At 58.7% G+C, this 17,251-nt stretch overlaps 1 protein-coding gene across 1 annotated transcript in view; it reads right to left on the reverse strand.

Moving 5' to 3' along the window:
- Positions 1 to 6,689: 6,689 nt before the first annotated feature.
- Positions 6,690 to 17,251, reverse strand: part of LRRC74A (leucine rich repeat containing 74A) — a 36,356-nt gene continuing 25,794 nt past the window's right edge. Inside the window, exons 10-16 of the mRNA XM_062181316.1 lie at positions 15,457 to 15,542; positions 14,868 to 15,062; positions 12,634 to 12,729; positions 11,270 to 11,416; positions 9,194 to 9,301; positions 8,529 to 8,611; positions 6,690 to 6,832 (exon numbers count right to left, since the gene is read on the reverse strand). Of these exons, the coding sequence (XP_062037300.1) occupies positions 6,820 to 6,832; positions 8,529 to 8,611; positions 9,194 to 9,301; positions 11,270 to 11,416; positions 12,634 to 12,729; positions 14,868 to 15,062; positions 15,457 to 15,542 (728 nt within the window). The 3' untranslated portion in view covers positions 6,690 to 6,819. The remainder of the gene's footprint in view (positions 6,833 to 8,528; positions 8,612 to 9,193; positions 9,302 to 11,269; positions 11,417 to 12,633; positions 12,730 to 14,867; positions 15,063 to 15,456; positions 15,543 to 17,251) is intronic.

Here is a 17,251-nt window from a genome sequence, read left to right on the forward strand (position 1 = left end):
CTGGGGGAGGGGCAGGGCTGGGGCCTGAGAGAGGAGGGGCGTTGACTCTTCCCGTACCTTCCAATCCGCTTCCCAGGCAGGAAGCGGGGGTAGGGCCCAGGCAGGACCAAGGATGAGGACATTTGGGGAAAAAAGTTACTCATTAAAAATGAATTAAAATGTATTTATTTGAGGGAGAGGTCCCCATCCACTGGTTCACTCCTTGAATGGCTGCGAGGGCCAGGCCTGTGCCAGGGCTGCAGCGGCGAGCTGTTTGCCCCATGCAGGTCTCCAACGAGGGCGGCTGGAACCCAACTCCTTGAGCTGTCACTGCTGCCCCCCAGGGTCTGCTTTGGCAGGAAGCGCGAGTCAGGAGCCGGGGCGGGGACTAGGACCCAGGGGTGGGATGCAAGCCTGGTAACCAGTGTCTCAGCCACTGGGCCAAATGCTGGCTCCAAGAACTGGAAGGTGGTGACGGCAACCGGCAACCGAGCACCAGGCCCAGCCACAGGGAGAGGGAGCCAGCGGATGGAAGGCCTCTCTGTCTCTCCCTCTGTCTGTAACTCTGCCTCTCAAATAAATAAATCTTTAAAAAAAGTAAAAAGGATGTAACTTCCATTTAAGAGATGGGTTTGGTCATTGTTGTCTATTTGAAAGGCAGAGTTACAGAGAGAGAGGGGACACAGAGAGAGAGAGAGAGAGAGAGAATCTTTCATCCACTGGTTCACTCCCCAGATGGCCACAACGGCCGAGGCTGGGTCAGGGCCAAAGCCAGACGCTAGGAGCTTCTTCCGGGTCTCCCACCTGGGTGCAGGGGCCCGAGCACTTGGGCCATCTACTGCTGCTTTCCCAGGTGCAGTAGCAGGCAGCTGGACGTAGAGCAGCTGGGACTCCAACGGGCACCCGTATTGGATGCTGGCATCACAGGGAGAGGCTTAACCCACTGCGCCACAGCGCCGGCCCCTCACTGATGGATTTCAAACAGGCCTCCCACAGCACTGGGCACCCAGTTAGTCCCCAATCCCTATTTCTGGGATGCAACTGGAGTCGCTCACACACTAAATGAGCAAATGCGCTCTCGCTCGTTCTCGCAGAGGCCTTGCATCCTGGGATTCCCCACGGGTTTCGGGGAGGGGTTGTTTCTTATGTCGCAGCGCTGGGGACAGGCATTTTGGGAGCTGTGGGTTTATGGTCTTACCATCACCCTGAGGAGATCAAAGGCCCATTGTGGAGACAGGAGGCAGGTTGCCTCGTGCCCCCAGAGCAGAGGGGCAGGCAGAGTGCCCCACACGGCCATGTGTGGCTACACTGGCCAACGAGCCTGGAGAGGTAGACCAGCTGCTCGGCAGGGCAGCTTCTGGAGCTCCTTCCCCCAGCAGGGACACCTGCCTCTGCCTTGAGACGCTGTCTGCCCACTGCCCCAGACGCCCCTTCCCACAGCCGAGAGCCGCAAGCTGGGGCCAGCGGAACCCAGGCTGCCTTTGTGTGCAGAGGCCCCGGGGAGTGGCCACGTGTGTGACACTGGCAGTTGGCTTTCTGATGGTCTGGCTATTATTTGAGAGTCAAACAGACAGACAGACAGAACTCCTGTCCACTGGGTCACTCCCCAGATGCCCTCCATGCGCCTGGGGTTGGGGCCGGAAGCTGAGAACTCCATCGGGGTCTCCTGCAGGGGTGGCAGGGGCCTAAGAGCTTGAGCCCTCCCTCACCTGCTGCCTCCCTGGTGGTCATTAACAGGAGCCTCGAGCCAGAAGACGGGAAGCTGGGACTCGAACCCAGGGACTCCGAGGTGGGTCGTGATCACCCCACGCAGTGACTTAGCCGCCACGCCAAACGGCTGGCCCTGTAGCATCCTCGGCTTTTCAAAAGTGGGAAATTGTTGATTTCCTCCCTCATTTTGAACACACATCCACTTTCCATCTCTAACATTGTATCTGTAAATTTGTGTATATTTTAAGAAATGCTCCTAAATTGTATAAACTCAGCCCCAACAGGCCTTGGGTTTGGCCCTGGACGGGGAAGCGGGGTCCCCAGGTGGGCCGACCCAGGTGGGCGCTGGCGCAGCCTCTCTGCTGTGACCTGTGCCCCTGCCTCTTTTAGGCGTCTGGAAAGGCTTGGGCAACTCCTTTTTTCCTGCACCCACCAGGCCTTGGAAAGTTGGCACAGCTTTGTGGAAATGGAGGACTTGCAAGCCAGGAGCGCCCTCTGCTGGCAGAGTAGAAGTACAGCCGGGAGTGGCCTTGCCGGAGCAGGGCAGGTTGGATGGCCGGTGCGGTAGACACAGAGGAACCCCTCTCTGGGGGCGTGGGAACGTTGGAGCACACAGGTCACACGTCTGAGTTTCAGAGGGAAGCCTGCGTTTGTGGACAAGTGTTCTGTTCCCACGCAACTTAGGGTCACACCAGCTGCTGAGGGCCAGCGTCAGACTCCATCAGCCCACGTCTCTTCCAGATCAGATGTCAGCTGCTTCTTGCTTAAAAAAAAAAAAAAAAATTATATTTTCATTTTTTCCCCTGAAAAGCAGAGAGACACACAGACAGAGGTACAGAGAGAGACACAGAGAGGGAGATCACTCATCGCCCACACCAGCCAGGGCTGGGCCAGGCCAAAGCCAGGAGCCCAGAACTCCATCCAGGTCTCCCACCAGGTGCAGAGGCCCAGGCCCTTGGGCCATCTTCTCCTGCTTTCTCAGGAGCATTATCAGGGAGCTGGGGCAGAACTGGAGCAGCCGGGACTCAAACCTGTGCCCATATGGGATGCTGGAGCAGCGGCTGGTGGCCTTACCCCCTGAGCCACAGCACCGGCCCCCCGAGGGGCATCTTGACCCATCTCAATCACCAGACCAAACGTCCACCTGGCATGGACGCTTCTGAGTGGCCAGCTACAGCCTCGAGCGCTCCCTCTACCTCCTCAGGCCCCCAGCAGACTCACTGGTTGTGCCACGCCCCCTCCCCCACAATGTAAACCAAGAATCACCAAACCCAGAGACGCAGGGGCGGGGCCTGGGGGGCTGTGCAGCCTCTGTCTGGAAGCCTGGACCTGCTCCTCCGGGCCTTGGCGCTCAGCGCTAGGGGGGTAGCAGGCCGGTGGGGTTCATTAAGCACTGGCCTGCCCACTCCACCCCACCTCCAGCACCTCTGGGTCCTGGAGGGCTACTGGCCATAGGCGTCCTCCCCTACCCCCGGCCTTGGCTTCCCATGGCCAGCCCCCACCCTGAAGCTGTCCAGGGGCCCCAGGGAGCCGCTCATTAGTACAACAGAGAGCTGCTGACCTGCAGGAAATTCCAAGGGCTTCCAAGCTCCCGCATCCACAGGAACCCCGGGCTGTGGCTCGACTGCTCCGAACCTCGGAACCTGGGGGCTCAGTGCCTGCCCCTCTTCCTTGGGAGCGGCTGGCCACAGTGATAAGTTTGGGCTTCTGTGTGGCACCTGCTGTATCCAGGCCTTGGGCTTGGGGATTCCTGTGCCTGACTGCACTGCACCTTCACCGCGACCCCATTTACCGTGGAGGGAATTGTTGAACGGTTGCAGGTCGCAGAGCTCACAGTGGGGGAATCAGAAACCTGACCCCGCTGTGCACCGAGGCGAGGCGCTGCCGGGGGCGCCTGGCTCCCACGTGTCAGAGTGCAGGGCTCAGTCCAGCCAGTGTCTGTTTCTCTCTGCCTTGCAAATACAATGAAAATAAAATTTGCTAAAAAAAAAGTTAATAAAATAAGAATTCAAACGTACAATGGTTGAAGGCTAGAGGGCGGGTGTGTGGCCATTGTGTGGTTCTGCACACGGAGGTGACCGTGCACGGAGGTGACTGCACACAGAGGTGACCATGCACGGAGGTGACCACGCACGGAGGTGACAACACACAGAGGTGACCATGCACAGAGCATGGAGATGACCACGCACGGAGGTGACCGGCATGGAGCATGGAGGTGACCACACACGGAGGTGACCATGCACAGAGGTGACCACACACAGAGGTGAGCCCACTGTTCCTCTTTGCCCCCGCCCTCCCTAGTGCAAATTCTGAGCGACTCTGTCAGCAGCCAGCCCAGGGGGAGCTGGGGGCTGCTGCTGGGTGCAGGAAGCAGGCCCGCAGGGTGAGCGATCCTGAGCTTCCCCACCAAGGCGGAGGTGCAGGGGAGGAAGGCATTGGAGCCAAGCCCTCAGGGAACCAGAGCCGCCCTGGCGACGCTGCTTACCGGCTGCGAGATCCTGGCGCTCCACTTCCCCAGCTGTGAGATGGGCTAACAACCGTGCTCCCACCCGGCGTGGCTCCAGTGACGCCAGCAGTTAGCCACGAGGAAAGTGAGTGGGGTAAGGAGCTCTGGGCCCAGGCCACCTTCAGGGGCCATCTTCCGCCTTGGTGGTCTTGGACCCTGGCCAGGTCCTTCTCCGCCTGGCCGGTGGCAGCGCCGTGGCTCATGCTGGGCCCTCTCCCAGCGACCTCCCCCGCGGGCTCGCGTCCGGTCCTTGCTCCGGTTCGCCCCGCTCCGTAAGGAGCGCTCCCTGGACGCCTGATTTTCAGGCAACGAGGGGTGACAGGTAGTTGTTGCTCACCTTGCTCCACCACGAGGACGCGGAGCTTTGGAGGGGTCTTCCCGCGTGTCGGGGGCTCCAGTTTTAAGCCGGGCAGACCTTGGGGAGATCAGTGTGTGGCGAAGACTCCCAAGTTTAGGAACCGTCTCCAGGAGCGCCCCGCACAGCCCTCCCTGGAACTTTTGGGGCTGCCCTGACACCTGGTGGCCACCGTTGGGAATTGCACCGTCTTCGGGGCGGCTGGGGCAGCTGTGCTCAGCTTTGGGGCTTGGTCAGCGCCCTCCGGCTGCTCTTAGTCAGGGGTGGTGATGGGGGGGATTTTAGCTTCCTCCTCGTCTCCACCATTTCCCCCAACAAAAGCAGCAGTTGATAGGAACAGTCGCTGCCTTTTTCATTTTTTTGCAAAAAATGAACAAAGCATTTTTACTGATCTGTAACCGTGGCAAATTTGTGATTTGTCCATTGCACATTTCCTACTTGGTGGCTTCTCTTTGCAGCCCCCACACCATCCTCAGGGCTCTCCCTCATCCCCACAGGGGTTGTACATTGAGTCACAGGTGGGGAACTTGGAGAATGCCATGGGTTATAATTTTTTTTTAAAAGATTTATTTGAAAGGCACACACACACACACATACACAGCTTCCATCCCCAAATGGACAATAACCAAGGCTGGGCCAAGCTGAAGCCAGGAGCCTGGAGCTCCACCTGAGGCTTCCACATGGTTGGGAGGGGCCCAAGCACCTGGGCCATCTTCTGCTGCTTTCCCAGGCACATTAGCAGGGAGCTGGATCGGAAGCGGAGCAGCCAGGACTGGAATCGGCGCCTATACAGGATGCCGGTGTCCTGGCTGTCACGTGCAGAGACGGGACCCCGACTCTACAGGCCTTGCTTCTTTTGTAGAGAAAGCACGACACCCCTAAGCACCCTCCATGTGCCCCCCGAAGTGAGGTTTTAGCCCATCAACTCCACGGGCCTGAGTTTACGTCTCAAGCCCCTGTCTCAGCAGGTGCCGGATCCCGCCTTCAGGGCTGTGCGCAGGATGGTGCTTCCCAGTGCTAGCCTGTCCACACTGGGGGCCTGGAGTCACTTCGGGGCTGCTGCTCCCCTGGGCTCGTGGGCGCTCGGGGAAGGGGGGCTTCGGCGAGGCTGGGGACCTGGGGCTGGGAATCAGTTGCTGGTTTGCTCTGAGCTCCTGCGCGGCTCCCGGCCTCCCCACAGGGCCCAGGAAGCTCTCTCATGCTCCTGTGGCCCTTCCATGTTTTTTCTCCTTTCCAGGAATTTCAGGCTGTGGGAGGGACGCGTCTTGCTGGCCCTAAACCCCACCAAACTCAGGCCTTGTAGGGGCAGGAAGGGGACACGCAGCACACGGTGGGGCTGTGCACTCTCTCCGGTGCTGGGTCCGCTGCACCTGCCGAGACTCCTGGTGCGGGCCAGGGAAAGCCGAGTACTGGTGACTTGGTTTGCTGTGTGCCTGCATGTGGGCCTGCCCAGTCCCCAGTGCGCCCAGCCCTGTACCATCCATCCCCAGTGACTGCCAGGCGACGGCATCTGTTCAGTGTACAGGTTTTTATTGAGTGCTCACCGCGTGCCAGGGCCCGGGTGGGTGCTTCTGAGGCACAGGAGACGCTGCCTGCTCCCGTTTGTCCACAGTGGCGACCGGGGAGGGAAAGCCCCGCCCAGGGAAGTGCTGCCCTGCCCACCTGTGCAGGGCACGCTGCCCTGACCCTTCCTGGTCTGTCTTGTGTGGCGCTCCGCCTGTCTCCTCGGCTTCCCAGGGAATTTTACAGTGAAACGCAGGGCAGAGCTCCCTAGGATGATGGCAACGCCTTACTCCAGCTGCTCTGGTTCTCAGGCCCCAAGGTCATGTGGCCAGGTGGCACGGGGTCACCAGGTGCTGCCCCTGTGTGACCTTGGCATTCACTTCTGACGGGCCTTAACAGCTGGCCCCTCTGCCACTGCCTTCCTCCCGGAAAACCCATGGCACAGCCCCATGGCCACCGTGACTGCGGTGGGGCTCTGACCTGCTGCTGCAGGCTCTTTTCCCAACGGGTCTCCGCATCTCCTGCTGTGACCGCCACCAACAAGGTGTCCCCTGCGGGTCACTGCGTCTAGAAGGTGCTCCCTGGGGAGGGGCAACACCACCAGCAGCCCGGAGACGCCCAGAGCCCAGCCGGATTTTATTTGCTCATGCTCAGTCCGGGCCTTGGCTTTTGTCCCCTGACGTCCGGCCACTTCGTCGTCTCCCTCGCGTCCCCGTCCGAGTTGCTGGGACTTCTCTGCAGATCAGACTTGCGCCTGCGGCTTCTGTCATTTCAAGAAACTGGTTTGAAAGGTAAGGGGGTAGTGTTGAGCATTCGCGTGGCCTCAGGGCTGACCGGCGAGGGCGTGGGGGAGGGGGCACGCTCATCCTGGCAGAACAGGGCTTGTGATTGGCCAGGGCTGGGCAGATTCGAGCTGCAGACCGTGCACGCCCTTGGCCTCCACCCAGCCGACGGCAGAGAAACACGCGTGTGTGGTGTGTGAGCACTGTTGGGCGAGGGGATACTGGAACCTGCGCAGCTGTTAGGCCCAGTGAGAAGCCCACATCCCATCTGCAAGTGCCGAGTCTGCTCCTGGCTCCACGCCTGACTCCAGCTTCCTGTTGACGGACCCTGGGAGGCAGTGGTGCCAGCTCAAGTGTCTGGGTCCCTGCCCCCTGCACAGGAGACCTGGATTGAGCTCCTGGTTCCCAGCTTCAGCCCCAGCTGGAGGCCACTGAAGACGTTTAGGCAATGGCCCAGGGACGCTGTCTATCCCAGTTTCTCTGTCCAGTAAGAAACCAAAAAATTAAAAAATAAAATCAGAAATAGCTTAAATGCCCCTAAAAACGAGACTGAAGCCCGAGGCTGCTGCGGCAGTTGGAAAGCTGAGCTGGGTCTAGGTGGAGGGTGTTGGGCACTGAGGCGCTGTGCTAAGCGGAGCAAGTTCGGAGGAACGGGGCAGTGAGATCCCACGTACGGTCAGAGACTGTGTGTGTGTGTTGTGTGTGTCTCTGTGTGCGTGTGTTTGTAAAGCATGCAATAAAACCACGTGTTCCATGAGCCCCCTGCCGTGTGCCAAGCCGTGTTCTCAATGTGTACAGACTTCATGTAGTCCTCAGAAGCCCCCGCTGTGGGTGCTGCTGTCGGCCCCGTAACACAGCCAGGGACACTGAGGCACGGGGGGGGGGGGGGCTGTGCCCCTCGCCCAGGGCTGCCCCGCATTTGCAGCCACCGTCTCTGGCCCACACCCATGCCCTCAAGGCCGTGCCGTGGGAAAAGGCACTGAACGTGCACCTGACGATGTTCACAGGGAATGTCTGGGGGGGCAGTGAGGACTGTGGGGAGGGGGAGCATACCATGGACAGAGGCCCCCGAGACAGGGACTGGGTGGGGTGGGGAGGGCTGGGGGGAGGCCACATGCAGATTCGCGATTGGTGTGGTCTCAAGCGAGGAAGCAGGGTGGGAGGGAGGGCTACAGCTGCGCCTTCCCGGCCTCCAGGGCTTGGCTTCTTTGTGCACATCTCCAAAGCTCACCGTTTGCCACCAGGGGCCATGGTGGGGCTGTGGTGGGGCCGTGGTGGCGCCGCTGGGCGCGGTGAGCCACTGGGGGCCGTGCCTGCCTGGACGCACAAGGCTCAGGTAGGGCTCAGTGGGGGCCTTTGTTGCTGTTGCCCTCACTGGGACCCTTTCCTCTCTCTCCGGAGAGTGCAGCCCACGTGGCACCTGCCTCACTGCCTCCGCTGCTGCTGTGGTCCCCTGCACACCGCACTGACTTGGGACTCGGCTGTCCCTCTGTCTCGTCTGTCTTGCCAGACTCAATGGAAACACCGCCAGCTCCCGCCTGGGCTACACCTGCTCTCTGGGCTCTGGCGGAAGCCAGCACGCACCTCCATTACTCCTCCAGGGCCCAAGCATTCGCCCCTCGTGCCTCCTCCCGTTAGCCTGCGCACTGCTGGGCGGCCCGGGCGAGGGGGCAGCGGCCGCGGCGGGGCTGACCTGAGGTTCACCATGCCGGGCTTCTCCTGCAGCCGCTTGACCAGCTCCCTGATCTGGCAGTGGGTCACAGGCACCTTGCTTTGCTGAGGAGGGGGATGCAACAGTGCCGTTAGCGGAGACCTCTGCTCAGCCCCCCGCCCCGGCCCCCCGGCTTCCCTCCCCTTGGGACCCTGGACAGATCTGAGAGCTCGGAGGAAATGCAGCCACCGCACACACAGGCTGGAAGGAGCCGCAGCCCACAGGTCACTGCCTGGACCCCCGGGGACCCCCTTCTCCAGGGTGCAGTGAGGGGAGAGGTCAGGACCCGAGGGCCAGGAACTCTGCCTGGCAGCACTGAGGGTCGTTCCTGATCTGGTCTGCGCCCTGGGTCTTTGTCCATCCCCACCTGGGCCCCCGGAACTCCTCTCTCCGGGCCTCCTTGCAGGGCCCAGTTCCCTCCCGACAACAGAGCCCTTCAAGTGAGCCTTGCGGGGGCCTCAGCCCCTTCATTATATTGGGGGTGGACAAGGGATTTCAGGCAGGATGGTGGGCCCAAGGGGGCAAGACTGGGGTCTTCGGAGGTGCTCTCTGCTCTCACTTCCTGTTATGCGCCCAGGAGCTCCCCTCCCCCTCCTCCTCCTCCCTCCCTCTCTCTCCCAGGCACACACACACAGCACCCGGCACACCTGTAACAGAGCCTTCCGGAACTCGCCCACGGTCATCTGCATTGCTCCGGTGGGGTTCAGGCTCTTGAAGAAGTCCAAGATGCTGATGTGGTTCTTGTCTGCGTAGCTCTGGGAGAAGCGGGAGACAGCGGGAGCAGACGCGTGGCCTCGCCACAAGCATTGCGGCTCCCTCCTCCAAAGGGTGACCCAGGCTCCTAGGGACGCTCAGGGCAGGGCCTAGCAGGCGAGCCCGAGGACCCCAGTCTTCCCTGTTAGCAGCTGTGTGGGACCATGAGCCCCGTGTTGCACGCCCCGAGGGCTCCTGGGTGTGTGCTCGGGGTCTCGAAGCCCCACCCCCACTGAGCAGAAGCCCCACCCACTGCAAAGATGGAGGAGTGGGAGTCGGTGCTGCTCAGGTGTCAGGGCGCCAAGGGAGGCTGCCCCGGGGAAAACCACCTCTGATAAGACCAGGCTCGATGGGCCCCGCGGTGGGCGGGCTGCTGTGAGCCGGAGAGCAACAGCTCCAACCACAGCCACGTGGCGCGCGGGCGTGGGCAGGTGCTGAGAATTTCTGGGCGTCTCTCACCGACGCTCCTGTGGAGATGTGCTCCATTCAAACACGTAAAAAATATCATTTCAAAAGTACTGCCTACTTTGCCGTGTGATTTTTAGATGAGCAGAAAGAAAACAAAGAAGAACCCATAAGGAGCCGGCACTGTGGTGCAGGGGGTGGAGCTGCCGTCTGTGATGACGCTGGCATCCCATATGGGCCCCGGTTCAGGACCTGGCTGCTCCGCTTTGGATCTAGCTCCCTACTGGAGGGCATCGAAGGGTGGACCAAGTGCTTGGGTCCCTGCACCCACGTGGGAGACCTGGAGGAGGCTCCTGGCTTCAGCCTGGCCCAGCCCTGGCTGTTGCGGTCTTTTGGGAATCAGACCAGTGGATGGAAGTCCTCTCTCTGATTCTCTCTCTCTTTCTGAAGCTCTTTCAAATAAATACACAAATCTTTAAAAAAGAATGATAGTTTAAAAAGTAAAAAAAAAAATCCATTAATCTAGTTCATCATCCAGTAGTAACATCTTGGTATGTATCCTTTTATCTATCATCTCTATCATCTATCTATATCTAGTGTCTACCATCTACCAGTCACCCATCTATTTATCATCTATATTCATCTGTGTATCACCTATCACTATCTCTCTATGTATCTACCTATCATCCATCCATCCATTCATCTATATTTCTATCAATCTAATGTCTATCACCTATTTACCCATCCATCTATCTATCAACTATCTTATCAATCCACCATCTATAAATTGTGTCTCTCAACTATCAATGATATCTATCATCCATCTATTATCTATCATCTATTATCTATTTGTATATCTCATTTATTTCTCATCAACTAGCATCTTTCTACTGCATCTGTTTTTTTTTTTAAGATTTATTTATTTATTTATTTGAAAGTCACAGTTACAGAGAAGCTGAAGTGCAGAGAGAGAGAGAGAGAGAGAGAGAGAGAGAGGTCTTCCACCCACTGGTTCACTCCATAGATGGCTGCAATGGCTGGAGCTGTGCCGATCCAAAGCCAGGAGCCAGAAGCCTCATTCAGGTCTCCCAGGTGGGTACAGGGGCCCAAGGCCTTGGGCCACCTTCTGTTGCTTTCCCAGGCCATAGCAGAGAGCTGGATCAGAAGTGGAGCCACCAGGACTTGAACCGGCACCCACATGGGATGCAAGCGGTGGCCTCACCCACACCACCACAGCACCGGCCCTGCACCTACTGTTTTTCAGAAATGTATTGCGCTAGTACATTCTGAATGCCTTTGAAGTGTCTAAGGTTTTGGGTCCTTTTGTTTCCCTTCTCCTCCCCCTCCCATCAGCCCCCAGAGTGGGTCCTGTACATGGCTGAGCAACCCAGTGTCGGGGTGGGGGGTGCTGGTGTCTGCAGCCCCAGGGCCCGAGACCCTGCTGCCTGGGGAGGATGGTTCCTGCGCTCTGGGGGAGGGGAGATCCGGGTAGCTGACTTGGAGCCCAAGGCGCACTTTCCCCAGGGCTGCCTGGAGGCTCTGGGAAGGCGCAGGTGGGAGCTCACCTGGATTAGTTTTATGGGGTTTTTACACAGGAAGAGGGTTTTCTTCTCCTCCAGGCCTTGCACCGCCCTGTACAACACATCCAGCTGGGGGTGAACGGCATACACGCTGTCCAACATCTTCATGAACTGCTCGGTCACCAGCACGTTCTGGGCAGAGAGAGGGGACCTGCCATGGCGCCCTCTCCCTGCCTACCAGAGGGCCCTCCGCTTACTCCCAGGCCAAAGGGGAGCATTGCTTTGTCCAGTTGGCTGCACAAGACTCCTAGACAGTTCTGGGAGTTCAGGGCCTGTGATTTGACTTGGAAGTTTCTTGCATGTTTTCAAAAAGGATCTATTTACTTGAGAAGCAGAGAGACCTCCTATCCACTGGTTCACTCCCCAAGTGCCTGTGATGGCTAAAGCAGACCTAGGCCGAAGGTAAGAACTCCACGCCGGTCCTACATGTCGGGGTCATCGCTTGCTGCCCCTCAGGGTGCAAAGCAGCAGGAAGCTGGAGTCCAGAGCCGGAGCTGGGACTCGAACTCCCTCCCTCTGAGAGCAGGGTGCAGCCCAACGCCCTCCCCTCCTGCATGACTTTGACCGGGTGTTTTTGTGGAGTGCGGTCAAGCTCATTGCTACCCCCAGCTGTGGTCTCCTAGACCACAGGAGGACACGGCAGGAGTCACAGTCATTTCCTCTGGCCAAGTCGGGAAACAAAAACACCCATCTGTATAGGGTCTGAGGCCCAGATCCTCCCAATCATGCGATTCTGGGGGGTGGGCATCGTGGCACCATGGGTTGAGCTGGGGATGCCCGCCCGTGTGCCGTTCTGGAGTGCTGGGTGGAGACCCGGCTGCTCTGCTTCTGCTCCAGCTCCCTGCTAATGCGTGGGAAGGCGGCAATGAGGCCCAAGTGTTGAACCCCTGCCACCCAGCTGGGAGACTTGTATGGAGTTCCCAATGCCTGGCTTTGGCCTGATGCAGTCCAGCTGTTGTGGGCGAACCAGTGAGTGGAAGGTCTCAGTCTCTCTCGGTCTCTCTCTCTCTCTCGCTTTCAAATAAATAAACCACTCAGTAAGTCTTTAAGAAATGAAAATCTTGCGGGATCCAGGTCCACGCATCAGCCATGCTGATGGTGAGCAAACGTTTTGAGCTCCTCTTGTCTGTCTTTGCTGTCTCCCTGCCTCTGCCCTCGGGTGTCTGGCCAGCGGAGACCAGGACCTGGGTACTGACTGAATGGCTCCCCCTGCCGGAAGGATCCCTGGAGAGGACAGAGCTGTACCCAAAGCAGTGCATTTGTGGGAGGGGCCGGCTGTTGGTCCCGGGGAACTGGGCGTGGGAACTGGCTCCATCCCTCGGGCAGCCAACTACCGTTTGGTCACTTACAGAAATGTCCAGCTCTTCCAGCCTCGATTTGGGGTTCTTCTTGATGGACGTGACAAGTAAAGTGGCCCCGTCCATAGTTATAGGGTTCAGGAAAAGCTGTGGAAACAGGGGCGAGACGGGGGATGCTGAGCTGGGCGCAGGAAGGGCTGGCCCGGAGCCCGGCTTCCACCTCTTCCCGTGAGGCACACCTCCGTCTTCCCCGCAGACGTCTCTGGGAGGGCCTGTCTCCCCGTCCGTCCGTCTGTCTCCCCGTGTGCCGGACGGCTTCCTGTGGCCGCCAGCACGTTCACCGAGCACCTGCTGTGGGCGGGGCGCCAAGCGGGCTGTGACGTCTTGTGGGGGGGAGGCCACGTGGGCTGTGACGTGCTGTGGGCGGGGCGCCACGCGGGCTGTGACGTGTTGTGGGGGGGAGGCCACGTGGGCTGTGATGTGATGTGCTCTGGGCGGGGCGCCACTCGGGCTGTGACGTCCTGTAGGGGGGCGCCATGCGGGCTGTGACGTGCTGTGGTGAGAGGGTGTGGACCTTTGCCGGCCGGCTTCCCAGGGAGAATTCTCCAAGATTCGGGGGAGGGGGCGGAGGCTGGGTGTGGGACCCCGCTCCCCAAGGCCGAGTTGGTGTGGTCTCTACCTGCTATTGAACTCAAGAGGTCTGCCTTCAGCCTTTCTCTTTTACTTCTGAAACACGTTTTGAACGTTAAAATATGTTTACCACGCATGGTCATCGTGGAAACATTAGGAAAGAGGTGGGAAACGATGTCTTAAGTCACCTCTACCCCACTGGCAAGAAGCAGCCCCTGCCCTCACCCTCTCGGACAACTTCCTAGTGTTGAAATTCAGGCTCTCAGAGCCGTGCCTGGCTCCCACAGCCACTGTGGCTGAAGCAGGCACAGCCCGGTCAGCCTCTCTTCTCTGAGTTGGGCTTCACCCACTCCAGCACCCAGGCCAGGCTGTGCAGCTCTCTTGGTCCCCCTGACCCGTCTGGTCCAGTCTGCAGGCCCCTTCTCCCTGGAGGGAGCTTGGCTCCTCCTTGTCTCCTTAGCATCCCCTGTGACTCTCTCCCCTGCACCTACCCCCAGCACTCCCACCTCTGTGGCTCCCTGCCCCCAGCCATCCCTGCATCTCCAGGGAGCGTCTCCCTGCCTCTTGCTGGCGTGTTCTCATCTGCCACGTGGAGCTAACAGCGTGGCCGTGAGCAGCGAGGCCAACTTGCAAAAGGACCAGTTCAGGGTAGCAGCCCCTGAAGGAAGCGTCAGGAGTCTCGCTCGTCTGTGTTGCCACTGCCCAGCAGCTTCTGTGTGATCGCTTAGCACTTCTATGTGAATTAAGTCAAAGTAAAATGCAGGTTCATTCATCCAGTCTTCACTGGGCATACCACGTGCTCAGCACCGGGCTGGGTGGAACGGTAGGAAAACCCAACCAGCCTTGGTTAAAGCAGTGGGGGTGACTGACCTGAGCTGTGCAGGGAGGGGGAGCAGAAAACCCAGACAGAGACCCTGGCAGGGCTCCCCGAGGACTAGCCACGGGCGCTGCACTCTGCGGCCGGCTGTGACCAGAGCAAGCAGGAGGCGGGGGCGTAAGGAGAAAGCACCACGGGCCAAGGCCCTGGGGGTAGGAGGAAAAGCGGGGAGACAGGACCAGGAGGCCGAGGTGGACAGCAGGGGAGACCCCAGGAGAGGGGAGGAAACAGAGCCATGGATGTGAGTGACAGGAAGCCACAGGGGGGTCCAGGCTGGCAGAGTGGACTGGCAGGGTGCAGGGGACGGAAGTCAGATCTGTGTTCTAGAAGCGGATTCCGGCTGCAGTGTGGCCCGGGATGGGGAAGGAAGTCCAGCTGGCAGACAGCTGCGGGGCACCGGGGAGAGCTGAGGGTGGCACTGGGTCTAGGGCAGAGACGGCGAGCAAGCACCCCAGTGTGCAGAAGTCCAAGACAGGTGTTCCCGACGATTCTCTGCAGTAATATCCAGCACCCCCACCCTGCCGTGCCCCCCACCCCGGCACACCCCAACACGGCCACACATGGACACACACACATGCACACACATACACACTCATGCAGATGCCTAGAGACACACGCACAGGAGACACACGTGGATACACATATACGTACACACTCATGCACACACACATGCACACACACACTCACACACACACTCATGCACACACACTCACTCGCGCACACACTCACGCACACACACACTCACTCATGTACACACACACACACTGGGAAAGACAACCTTCAGAACACGGAGACTTTCGTTGTACTCCAGGCCTCGGCTGAGCTTGGACGCCCCGTCATTGTTGATGTCATTGCCGCTGACGTCCAGGAAGACCAAGCAGTTGCTGAGTCTCAGGACCTCACCCAGGGCCAGGGCCCCCTCGTTCCCAAAGCCGTTCATGGAGAGATCCAGTTTCTTCAGGGTCACGTTCGCCTCCAGGGAGAGCAGAGAACAGCACCAGGGTCAGGGCTGCGCCACGTGGGCCCTATGTCTAAGCCCTGCTGGTGTCCAGATCCGGGCCCTGGGAGAGGCAGTTCTGCCAGTCCCCTCCCAGCCGGGCTCAGAGTCTCGAGAGCTCCAGATAGTCATGCCCCTTGGGCCCTCTCAGTACCTCTCACGCCCCTACCCCTCTCAGTAAACTGCCCTCTTGAAGTGTCCCCAGAGATGCCACCCAGGCCTCTGCAGGTGGGTTTTGTACTACCGAGTATGAACGGGGTGCTCTCCTCCTCATCGGGGGTAACCACCCGGAAGGGTTCCAGATGGCAGTCCCGAGGCCCTGGCCGTCCTCACCCCAGGCTCAGTGCACCGCTCCCAGGGAGTGCCTTACCCGGAGACCGTTGCACAAGGCCACAGCTCCCCGAATGTGGAAGTGATTCCAGCTGAGATCCAGCGACTTTAGCCCTATGTTGAGGGCTGGGAAAGGAAGGGAGTCAGCTTTGCACTCCCCACCTCCCCAGCGATCCCGGCTCAGAGCCAGCAGGCGCACAGGAGCCTCACCCATGGAGAACGGTTGCTCCATGGCTACTCAAAACCAGGGAAGAAGTGTTTGAATTACTATTTTAAACACAATACCACAAATGGATTCCCAATGCAGGCACAGATGTCATAGAATGACCACACACCTGTATCGCAGGGACAAGTGAATTGCTATAATCTACTTGGAGAATATTATGCGATCACAGCTGTGTAGACCCTACCTCCTGCCTGAGACTCTAGGGAGACAGCGCAGGACGTGGGAGAGCCCTGTATTTGTGTATGTTTACATGGCGTCATCATGGAGAGGTCAGAGCCCTGCCTCAAGGGGGAAGGGGAGAGCACGTACTAACTGTCCATCTGCTGGAAGAGGCCACAGCCATTAAAGTAGACAGGGGCCAGGCCAGGCGTTTGCAGCGGCCATTAAAATGCCACGTGGGAAGCTTGTGTCCCCTAACGGGTGCGTGGATTCAAGCCCCTGACGCCTCTCTGATCCCAGCTGTCTGCTGATGCGCATCTTGCGAAGCAGCAGATCATGGCTCCTGGGTTTCTTCCACCCACGTGGGCGACTCAGATGGAATTCCAAGTTCATGGCTTTCTCTGGGCCCAGCCTGACTGTTGTGGGCATCTGGGGAGTGAGTGGATGGAAGCTCTCTTTCTGCCTGTTGCTGTCACTCTACTTTTCAGCTGAATAAAAACAAATAACTGAGAAGTTTTTGGAAAGAACAAGATAGAGACAGTGTGGGAAACCCTGTCAGGGTGAGGCTGACACAGGGCCATGGTGCATTAGGGCATCTGTGATGTCATTGTCACGGGCAGCCGTGGGCCACTCCGGAACTGCACTGCTGGAGAGCCTGGGGCACACACGCAGCTGTAAGTAGGGAGGCCTCAGGCTGGGGCAGACGCTGGGTTTGCACAGAAATCATATGTGCAGGGATGTTTGTGCTCATATGCTACTAGGCTGGGGAACGCATCCTACTCCAACACTGTCTTCTTCTTGGGGAGGGCAGTTAATACTGGAGACACCCCGGGGAGGAGAGGCTAAAGCCTCTTCAGCCATCACTGAACAGCAGGAATCCCCTCCAGGCTTCAGGCCCAGGAAAAATGCATTTTATTTGCTCATTTAAAAATTTTAAAAAGATCTATTTACTTATTTGAAACAATAAAGGGGTGGGGAGATATAGATAGATAGAGATCTTCCATCTATTGGTTCACTTCCCAAATGATTGTAACAGCCAGGGCTGGGCCAGGCTGAAGCGCCAGGAGCCTGGAACTCCATCTAGGTCAACCACATGGGTGGCAGGGACCCAAGCACTTGGGTCTCATTGCTGCCTTCCCAGGTGCATTTGCAGGGAGCTGGGTCAGAGCAGAGCGGCCAGGACTTGAACTGGCACTCTGGTATAATATGCTGGCATTGCAACAGGCAGACTAACTTAGTATACCACAACGTTGACCCCAGTTAGGGAACTGTTTTTAAAAATTATCTTTTTACTTCTTTGAGAGGGAGCTAGAGGGAAGGAGAGAGAGAGAGGGAGAGGGAGAGGGAGAGGGAGAGGGAGAGGGAGAGGGAGAGAGAGAGAGAGAGAGAGAGATCCATTGGGTCACTTAATGGCCAGGACTGGGCTGGGGCCAGAAGCAGGAGCCAAGAA

The sequence above is a fragment of the Lepus europaeus genome, chromosome 22 (assembly GCF_033115175.1).
Source record: "Lepus europaeus isolate LE1 chromosome 22, mLepTim1.pri, whole genome shotgun sequence".
Classification (NCBI taxonomy): domain Eukaryota; kingdom Metazoa; phylum Chordata; class Mammalia; order Lagomorpha; family Leporidae; genus Lepus; species Lepus europaeus.